The sequence below is a fragment of the Propithecus coquereli genome, unplaced genomic scaffold (assembly GCF_000956105.1).
Source record: "Propithecus coquereli isolate 6110/MARCELLA unplaced genomic scaffold, Pcoq_1.0 Scaffold953, whole genome shotgun sequence".
NCBI classification, from domain to species: Eukaryota; Metazoa; Chordata; class Mammalia; order Primates; family Indriidae; genus Propithecus; species Propithecus coquereli.
The window spans coordinates 1-10,966 of record NW_012155874.1 but is presented as its reverse complement, the minus strand read 5'-3'; the positions used below and the strand labels follow the sequence as shown (position 1 = coordinate 10,966).

Sequence of the window (10,966 nt, the reverse complement as noted above, 5' to 3'; positions counted from 1 at the left end):
AGGGATAGAAGAAACCTGGGTTTTCAGTGTTATCACTGAGCTGCTGGATCGGACAGCCCTGGAACCCTCCAACCTCTGGACGTCCTGTTTAATGAGATAATAACCTGTCTTTATGGTTTCAATGGGGTTCATTCAGGGTTCCACTTCTACAGAAAGAAAATGTAAAAGCCCAATTTAGAGAGGGACAATACAAAATTATAAGTGGGAATTTCTGTTACAGTGAAATACTGCATAAACAAAGCTACTCATCCCAGCACTGTTCGAAAGATCAGAAGACTGATCTTAATATACATCGCTAAGTGACTAGTAAATATATCCATTATAAATTATTGGTCAAATACATGCACGATGGAATCTTAAAGAGCCCTCAGAATGAAATGGGAAAGGCTCCTTGGTACCATTATGGAAAAGTAACCAGAATACACTAAGTGAAAAAGTGCAGCACGCTGTGTATGATGTGCTTCGACATGCATTAAAAGGGGGAGAAACATATGTAACTCTTTTGCTTATGGTATTAGTAATGGATAGCTGTATAGCAAATTACTCAAACACTTAACAACTGAAAACATACATTTATCATTTCACTTTCTGTGGGTCAGGAGTTTGGGAGTGGCTTAGCTGAATGGTTCTAGTTTAGTGTCTCTCATGTGGTTGTAGTAAAGACACTGGCCAGAGAGTGACGTCAGTGAAATGGTAAAGTAATAAGCACTTTCAAAAATTCTCTCCTCCATAACAGCAGTAAGAAAACTGGCAAAATGCTGGGCATGGTGGCTCTAATCCTAGCACTTTAGGAGGCCGAGGTAGAAGGATCACTTGAGCTCAGGCGTTCAAGACCAGCCTGAGCAACATATCGAGACCCTGTTTTTACAAAAACAAATAAAAATAAAAAATTAGCCAGGCATGGTGGCATGCATCTGTAGTCCCAGCTACTTAGGAGGCTGAGGCAGGAGGATCACTTGAGCCCAGAAGTTTGAGGTTGCAGTGAGCTGTGATGATGCCACTGCACTCTAGCCTGGGAAACAGAGCAAGGAGAGGGAGAGGCTGTGTGTGGCGGGGGGCGGGGATATCAAGAAAGAAAAAGAAAACTGGCAAAACTGCCTGGCATACAAAAGAAGGGGCAGATCATGGTTGGAGTTCCTTCAAAGTCTCGTTCCCAAAGAATTGTCATTATTCAACCTGTCTGGTAGATCCCTAGGAGACTCTACTTGCAAGGCTGTCTTTATTTGACTGGACTTGGAGCCTTCCCTGTCTTAAGGGTAACTGCATAATGCAATAATTATAAATTTGTGCAGATGAACACACAATATATGAAGATTTATTGCGTATAATACTAACAACACCAAGGAAGGGGGTAATAGAACTATTATATATAGAAGCAAGGTCTTGTATAGTATTGAGATAAAGTTGGTATTAATCTGAACTAAATTGTTATAAATTAAGATGTTAATTGTAATACTCAGGACAACCACTAAGAAAATAAAGATATGTAGTAAAAGAAATGATAATTAAATGGTACACTTCAGGAAATATCTAACACAAAAGAAGGCAGTAATGGAGAAATAGAGAAATAAAAAAGATACAAGACATATAGAAAAATGTAAAAAGACATAAATCCCTACCTTATCAGGAACTAAATTAATACAAATGAATTAAACAATCCAATTAAGGGTGGAGATTGTCAGAATGGATTTTAAAAAGACAATCAAATTGTATGCTGTCTACAAGAGACATACTTTAGATTTAGACACAAAAATGTTGAAACCAAAAGGATGAAAAAAAGATATGCCATACAGACAGTAACTGAAAGAGAGCTAAGTGGCTATATTAATATATTAAAATAGAAATTGTTACTAGAGACAAAGAAGGACATTTTATAATAAAAGGGTCAATCTACCAAGCAGACATCACAATTATAAACACAGATGCACTTAACAATATAGCATCAAAATACATGAGGCGAAAATTGACAGAATGGAAGGGAGAATTAGACAATTTAACAGTAATTACTTGGAGTCTTCAATACTCCACTATCAATTATGGATAGAATAACTAGACAAAAGAATTAATAAGGAAATAGATTTGAACAACACTCTAAACCAACTTCACTTAAATGGCACCTATAGGACATGGCAAAGAACAGAAAAATATCCTTCCTCTCTAGTGCACATGGACCATCCTCGATAATAGGCCATATGATAAGCTCTTTTACAATTCTCAGTAAGTTTAATAGAATTGAACTCACACAAAGTATGTTCTCTGACCAAACTGGAATGAAATTAGAAATCAATAACAAAGGCAAAATTTAGAAATTCACAAATACGTGGAAATTAAATAATACAATCCTAAATCACCAATACATCAAAGAATAAGTCACAAGAGAAATTAGAAAATGCTTTCATATGAATGAAAGTGAGAATGCAACAAACTAAAATTTATGGAATGCAGCGAAAGCATTGCTTAGAGAAGAATTTATAGCTGGAAATTATGTATTTTAAAAAGGCCAAGCATAGTGGTTCACACCTAAATCCCACACTTTGGGAGGCCAAGGCCAGAGACTCGCTTGAGCCCAGGAGTTCAAGACCAGTCTGGACAACATAGTGAGACTCCATCTCTGTAAAAAATTTAGAAATTAGCCAGGTGTGGTGGCTAATTACATGCCTGTAATACCAGCTACTCAGGAGGCTAAGGTGGGAGGATCACTTGAGCCCAGGAGTTCGAGGCTGCAGTGGGCTATGATTGTGCCACTGCCCTCCAGCCTTGGCAACAGAGTGAGACCCCATCTTAAAAAAATTTTAAAAATAAATGAAGAAAGAAAGAAAGAAAGAAGAAAGGGCCAAGTGTGGTGGCTCACACCCATAATGCCAGAACTTTGGGACGCCAAGGCGGGAAAATCACTTGAGGCCAGGAGTTCAAGACCATAGCAACATAGCAAGACCCTGTCTCTACAAAAAATACAAATATTAGCCAGGCATGGTGACACATACCTGTGTTCCCAGCTACTCAGGAGGCTAAGGCAGGAGGATTGCTCGAGCCCAGGTTGCGGTGAGCTACAATGATGCCACAGCACTCTAGCCAGGGCAACAGAGTGAGACTCTGTCTTAAAAAAAAAAACTTCCTAAAAATAAAAGAGGAGGAAACACCTCACAACTCATTTTGTAAGGCCAATATTACCCTGATACCAAAACTAGACTGTGATATCACAAGAAAACTACAGCCCAATCTTTCTTATGAATGTGTACATTAAAAATCCCATATAATATACTAGCAAACCGAATGCAGCAACACATAAACGTGATTGTACATCACAGCCAAGTGGGACTCAGACATGCAAGATCAGTTCAACACACAAAAATCAGTGTCATACACCATACTGACAGAATCCAGAACCACATGGTTATCTCAACAAACACAGGAAAGGCATTTGACAAAATTTGCTCTTTCATGATTAAAATACTCAATAGGCTAGAATAGAAGGGAACTTCCTCAACCTGATAAAGGGAAGCTACAAAAAGCCCATGGCTAACTTCATACTTAATGGTGAAAGACTGAAAACTTTCCCCCCAAGATCAGTAATACAACAAGGATATCCACACTCATCATTTCTATTCAGTATTGTACTGGAGGTGTTCACCAAAGCAATTAGGCGAAAGAATGAAATAAAATGCATCAGATTGGAAAGGAAAAATTAAAACTATCTGTATTTGAACTGGGCACAGTGGTACACACCTGTAGTCCAAGATACTTGGGAGGCAAAGAATCACTTAAACCCAGGAGTTCAAGGCTGCAGTGCCTCACAATCGCACCTGTGAATAGTCACTACACTCCAGCCTGGGCAATGTCGCAAGACCCTTATCTCTAAAAAACAAAACTATCTGTATTTGCAGATAACATGATGTTGTATATTAAAAGTCCTAAGAAATACACACACAATTAGTGTGAATAAACAAATGTAGCAAGGTTGCAGGATACAAGAACAAAAGATATAAATCAGTTGTATTTCTTTTTTTTTTTTTGATAGGGTCTCACTCTGTTGCCCAGGCCAGAGTGCAGTGGCATCATCATAGCTCACAGCAACCTCAGCCTCCTGAGTTTGAGCAATCCTCCTGCCTCAGCCTCCCAAGTAGCTGGGACTACAGGTGTGTGCCACCATGCCTGGCTAGTTTTTCTATTTTTGATAGAGACGGGGGTCTCACTCTTGCTCAGGCTGTTCTTGAACTCCTGGCCTCATGCGATCCTTCCTCCTCAGCTTCCCAGAGTGCTGGGGTTACAGGCCGCCGCACCTGGCCATCCACAGTTCTTACTACCATCACCTGTACCACAGCTCAGCGGATTCCTACTTCAGGTTATACTGAGTTAGTGATTTCTAATCTTCTTCAAAAATATTCTCACCCGTAGTTGTTCCACATGGACTATTCACAGAGGCCAATTCTCAGCGTCTTCACACTTGGCACTGACCCCTTGAGCAGTGTTGGTGACATCTCTCGGCTCATCAAGAGCCAAGAGAAACCAGGTACAGCCACCTGCTTTATTTCCTCATTGGCTACTGATACTGCCCCCTTACAACCTCAACCCTTCAGGCGACCGTTCCCCAGTGGCTCAGTCTTCAAACGAGTTTATTTATCTGGATGTATTTCTTCCAGAGAAACTAACACAGCACTGGTCAATGGCTTTTCCTGCCTGGCTAACAAATGAGCCACTCACATAAGCGCCAACATCTGAAGCCCAGGTGTTTTCTTTTATTCACATGAGTATGCATCAATCATCTTTTTAAAAAGTCACGATATGGTCATAGGCATGGCATTTGCAAGTTATTAACTGTGTCACTGAGATCTGTAGCACAAAGCAGTGCCACACTGCTTATTCAGCCACTGTAGCATAAAACAGCCATGCGCACGCAGTATGTACGCACATGAGCAGGGCTGGGTTTCAATACAATTTTATGGACACTGAAATTTGAATTTCCTGTAATTTTCACAGGTCACATTCTTCATTTTTTAAACATTCAGAAATATAAAAGCCATTCTCAGTTCATGGCTCACAGGCAAGGGCCATAGTCTGCCAAACCCTGCAGCTGACCAGGAGAAAGTGAGCATTATTCACGTTCCTCACCTGTTCTAATGAGGAAGAGCAAAGGCAGAGAGGAAGGGAGATGGGAAGGAATGGAGGGAGAGAAAGGAGACGGGAGAACTCCAAGTGCTGGTTCTTTGAAACTATCAAAAAAAGTCAAACATCTGACAAGTTTAATTCAGAAAAGAAAGAAAGCGTAACGTTAAAAATGAGACATAAAAACAGATGTGGAGTTTTCCTAACCGCAAGAGAAAACTACTGGTATTACATATCAATCAAACTGAAAATCCTGATGACATTGGCAATACAGGGAATAACTACCAATTTACAGCTATGGGGGAAGTTTGTGGTTAAGCACAATCAGCTGGGTTCTGATTTGGATTCCATAGCAGCTCTGAACCTCTCATCGCCTTCTGGCTATCTTACAACACTCAGTTGCAGACACCTGAGAGCATGCAAAAAACGCTTGTCTAGAGAAACGCCAATAAAATGGTTAGGGACAGGTTTCAGTTGACTTTTCCTTACTGCAGAAGAAGCCAGTTTTGTGTCCATTTGTAAGTTCAACATTCCTTTACTCCAAATAAATTTGTCCTTCTTTGGCTTCTTTGAACTGATTGTAACATCGCAAGTTACCTCGTTGAGTTAAAAAAAAAAACCTTTAACATGTTCATTTTATTTCTATTTGCACGAGAATTACTTTACTTCACTTTTGTTGAAAATACCAAAGAACCACATAGAAAAACAAATTACCTCCAAAAGTTTCTGGGAGTACTTTCAAATCTTCAGTGAGCGTTGTATCCCTGACACAGAAGGCACAAGACCGTCCAGTCTATTTTATACCAAGAGCATAAAATACTCTGGCCCAAGGAATCCAGGGGAGACAGCACGGAGGGCAAACCCGGTCCACCGGCCTGGGGAGCTCTGTGGGAACACCTGTCTGGCCCGCCCCATCCGGAAGCACATCAGTCCCCCGGGGGCGGTGGGGGGGGAGGGTTTGCAGGGGCGGGGCCTGGCCACCTGCCTTTAATGGCGTTCACAGGTAGCTCTGATGAGCACGAGGATTAGTTACTCAAGCCAGCTGGAGCCCCAGTGCAGCGCCCGTCCTCTTCCTTCTCCCCCCAAACCTCTCCACCTCTCACCTAAAACTTACCTACTGCCTGAGGTCTGAGGTGGGTGAGCCAGCAAGATGAGAACCACGGTGACACTGCCTCCCAGCGGAAGAGTGTGGAAAGCATCACAGCAAACCGCCCACTTACTGGTTTCATCATATTGGTGATTTTCTCGATCCAGCTCTGACTTTTCCCCCATACACAAAGCCCAATCCTACCTCAGCGTTGACACCAAAGACCTAGGGGGCGGGGAGAAGTTTCTTTATGCAGAGCTGTATTTAGAAGGCAAGAGAATTTGCTGACAACGCCTGACCCCACACCAAAAACTGTAAACGGAAGTTCGCTGTGAATCAACGAGGGAGAAAGCTCTTCCTTACAGAATACTGACGCGTAAACACGAAGGAAGGATGCTGTCAGAGCACCTTCAGCGGACGCTAAAGCTAGTGGGCAAAAAGATCACGAGGAACAGGACATTTAGCTTTGAAATGTCTCCTCACAGTTAACTAATTACGAAGGGGAAGTTCACAGTGGAGAAACCTGACGAGCACTTTCATCCAAGGGCTCAAAATAAACGTCATTAAAGAACGTGACGAGCTGGAATTCCCTGCCTGTCGGCATGCCAGGAACACAGCCCTGCTTCTCCGGTGTTCCTGCTGAAAAAGGTACATTAAATCTAATTGAAGGAAACATCAAACAAGCCCAAATGTTAGGACAGTCTACAAAATAATTGGCCAATACTTTTCAAATTTTGACCTCCAAGTAACAAAAGGAGGCTGAAGGGACGTGAAAACTACATGCGGTAAGCGACGCTGGGCCAGCCAGCCAGAGGGACGTCACTGCGGTGATCACAGACTGTAAGTTATACAGTATTGTGACAATTACTGAACTCCTGATTTCGATCACTATACTATGGTTACTTAAAAAAAAAGGTTTTGTTCTTATAAGACACTGACATATTGAGGGCACATGGGCCCATCTCCAACTTACTGGGAAACGGGTCAGAAAAAATGTGTTCCTGTGTATGTGGGGGAGAACACGATAAAGCAAAGCGATTGGGACAAAATACGAGCAACCAGCAAATCTGGGTTGAGTATGTGGGAGTTCCTTGTACTATTCTTGCAACTTTTCTGTGAGTTTAAAATCCTTACCAAAATCAACTTAAAAAACGCATTCAAAAATTGCCTGCTGCACACATCTGCTCGCAGCAGCAGGTACGCAAGTAGCAGCAAAGGGCTGGAGCTTTGCAGCCACCCTGACCCGTGTTCAAACCTCAGCTTTGCCACTTCCGGCCACGTGATCTTGGACCCACAGACTCGTCTCCACCTGGGCCCACAACTGGACCAACTGGACAGACGAGGAGCCCTGACCTTTCCTCACTCCAGATCAGGCACCAGCCCGGCCCAGCCCGGCCCAGCCCCAGCCAAGCCGCCCCGGCTGCAGCGAGTGAGCTCTGCCTCCCGCTGCAAATGGCTGGAACATTCCAGCATGGATCCTCACACATCCACTCCAATTGTTGACAATCTCCTTCCTGTGCCTGAAGGACTGGGCTCAACACTGGACAGCTACAAAGACACCACCTGCCCCACCTCCCACTGACAAAGCCCAACCCCCACACAATCACCCTGCTGCTACCCATAAAGGCAGGCAGGTTGGCCCAAACTGTGGGCAGCCACCAGAGGCTGAAGAGCAAAGACCCTGCAAACCCAGGGTGGAGGTGGCAGCAGAGCAGCTTTCTGGGCTCACACTTGCTTTCTCCAGACACATGCCCAGGCTGTCCTCGGTGCTGGGATCCAGCTCACTGGGCAAGGCCTTTGCTCCTCTCCTGACTCAGCTGAACCCACTCCCCACGGACCACACAAAGTAGATCCCCCAAACCCCAGGCAACTGCCAGGAGAGCCAGTCAGCTAAACTTGTCCCCTTCAGAGAGAACTGCTGCCCTTAGCTCCACCACAGCCAACCGCACAGATGACACAGGCAAGGCTGCAGTCCCAAGTTTATTAAAATATTACAGCACAGAGAAGATTCAAACGGCTCCACGTGGTGTTTTGAAATTCATCCCAACTGTAGGCTGAGTGACCTGCAGGTTGGACAGACTGCCAAAGTCCTGGAACAACAAAATGGATTCAGTGTGAGCAGCATATTGGTGAGGTCTATGGTCAGAGCCCCAGTGCCACTGCCAGGCCATGCTTGCCAGCCTCCACCAGCTTGGGCAAGGCTGGTGGGGCCCAGCAGAAAACATAGGCTTCCTCCTCTCAAGGGCGTCCAGCGGAGACCTGAAGGGCCCCTCACTCCACTGCCAGCCACCAGGGGCCTTCCGTGCATCGATGCCTCCCACTTTCTCAGGATTGATCTTTCAACACACAGCTGACCACAGGGCACCCCACTTACACCACCCTCTGTGACTTTTCCCCATTCTGCCATGCTGTTTCTCTCCTTGTTCTCAGATCCCCTTCATAGGGCTCTAAAGCAGGATTTCTCCATCTTGGCACTACCGACATTCTGGGCTGGACAGTCTTTGTTCTATACAGGGGTGTCCTGTGCAATGTATAAAGCTTAGCACAACTTCTGGCCTCTACCCAGATGTCAGCTAGGATGATCCCCACCAGCTGTGACAACCAAAACCGTGCCTGGACATTGCCAAATATATCCTGTGGCAAAAGTCTGCCCCTGGGGGAACATACAGTGCCTCTTCCTTTCCAGATCAGAGTTATCACTAACCCACTGACACTTGTGAAGGGCCGGAGCACAGTGGAGGATGAGAGCTGGGCCTGCCCAAGCAAGCTCAGGCTAGTGAGTGGGAAGAAGAGCCGAAGGGCCCACTGTGTGCCTAGAACTTAATGTCCTATTCGAGTCTCAGAAACCCATTTTACAGTTCAAATTAAAAAGCTGCATTCAGGACAGTGGTTATTTCAGGAGGAAAAGACTCAGCAGGTGTTTGCTGTACGGATGTTCTTCTGAAGCTAGGTGGAAGGTACATGGAGTTCATTTTGTTCTTTATCATCTTTTTGAACATCCTAAACATTTAATGACCATAAAAAAAAAAGGAAAAATGGGAAGTTGTTCAAAATTACCAACAGCCTGCAGACTTTGAAGCCTATACTAATTTCACCAAACAATGTAAAAGGACTAAAATAAGCCACATAAGAGAAACACATCAAAGTGCATTGATACCTGCGAACTGTCTGAATACTGCCTGGCATGTTATGTGGAAATGAGACTACAGCTCTTTCCTGAGTGGTTTGCATAGAAACTTTTGTGTCTACAAGCAAAGAATTCTCCAAGGGAAAGCAGGCAAAATGAAGAACCAGGGCTGAAACAAAGGGGTCAATGCAAGCCAACCATTGAACCTAGAGAGAAAACCAGAGAGGAGGCCACTAGGTTTGGGAATTATGATCTTGTGCAGCAAACTCAACACATCCAACTTTCAATAACCAGCTAGCCCCGTTCGGAAAGCAGTCCAATTTAGTGGCAAGAAGTGTAGATGGGATTCCCAATTCTGCTATTTACTAGCTATGTAACCTTGGATTTGATAAAAGTTAGCTTATCAAAATTAACAGAAAACTCCCGATGGTTCCTGACCAAGGATGGCCCACTTTAGGAATCCAGCAGACACTTACCAAAAGTTTCAGCATCTCCTTAGTGTCAGGATCTACTTCGATGATCTCCTGATCCAGAGCTGAGACCTAAAAGGAGAAGAGATAGGCCCAAATGATCAATGAATGAGCTCTCTCACTTTCGCTTCTCCCAGATTCTTACGTAAGCAGACAGAAAAACAGGGTGGAGTGGAACAGGACCCCACAAGGTGAACAGTCTGCTACAGTAACAGAGGTCCCAATGACCTGTTCTCTGGTTTTACCTTCCCATGTCCCCATTATTTATCTATTCAGTGTTCAGAAAACCTTAAGACTAGATTAAGACTAGGCTTCCGGAATACTACATCAGGGCAAATAAACGAGAAGGCATGATAGCAGTTATCAAACAAACGTCATGAAAGGCTCTCGTGAAAAATGGAATGGACTATTTAACAGGCCCCGAGAGAGCAGAATTGAGCTTAACAGGTGGGCGGATTATAGGGACCTGGAGTTGGTGAAGGGGTGTGTGGCTAGAAGACGACCTCAGGTTCAGCTGAGGTCCCTCTGGAAGACAAGAACCTCAAAGCGGCCTCAGGAACCCACTGCTTTGTCATTTGAGAGCGAGCAAGAGGCCCCAAGACCCAGAAAGTTTACCTCTGGGACATAGTTATCTCTCCTCTCTCTCTCCTCCTCCTGCAGCTTGATGGAGATACCTCTCACTGGGCCTCTCTGGATCCGCTTCATCAGATGTGTGACGTAGCTACAAAGCACACAGGCCCAAGGAGAACAGTGAGAACGCACAGCCACTCCCACTGGTACCCAGAACGTGTGGATGTGTAAGTATAAATGCCAGTTTCGGTTCTTTTCCACGGTGAGAAGAGACGGCTCACCATCCTGGGCCCTCCTACACACGCACCTTCTGCACACAGAGCTCTAGGCGCCTGGGCATGCGTTCCTGGCCTTTGGGCCTGTCACTCTATTCACACTCTCCTTCAAGGCTACCGACCCCCCACCCCCTTGAAAAACTTCCCCTGCTCTCGCAGCCTTCATTTTCTTTCCTCCAAGTTCAAATTCACAAAATTTAGCACTTAATACGTTGGCCTTTACTGTACATGAAGTCTTCCCAGCTATATTCTTACTAATCTTTTGAACAGTAACTGCAACAGTGAAAAACATTTATCAAAAGTGACACCCAAAAGCAACAAGGCTTCAAAGCAA

The 10,966-nt window shown here is 44.3% G+C and overlaps 1 protein-coding gene across 1 annotated transcript; it reads right to left on the bottom strand.

The window, feature by feature from the left end:
* Window positions 1-8,154: 8,154 nt before the first annotated feature.
* LOC105827043 (40S ribosomal protein S17-like) lies at window positions 8,155-10,560 on the bottom strand (the record flags this gene model as incomplete). The annotated part of the gene is made up of 3 exons (XM_012665076.1): window positions 8,155-8,280; window positions 9,794-9,859; window positions 10,403-10,560. Coding segments are annotated over 3 exons (305 nt in total), but the record flags the coding sequence as incomplete, so codon positions are not given.
* Between the last annotated feature and the right edge of the window lie 406 nt (window positions 10,561-10,966).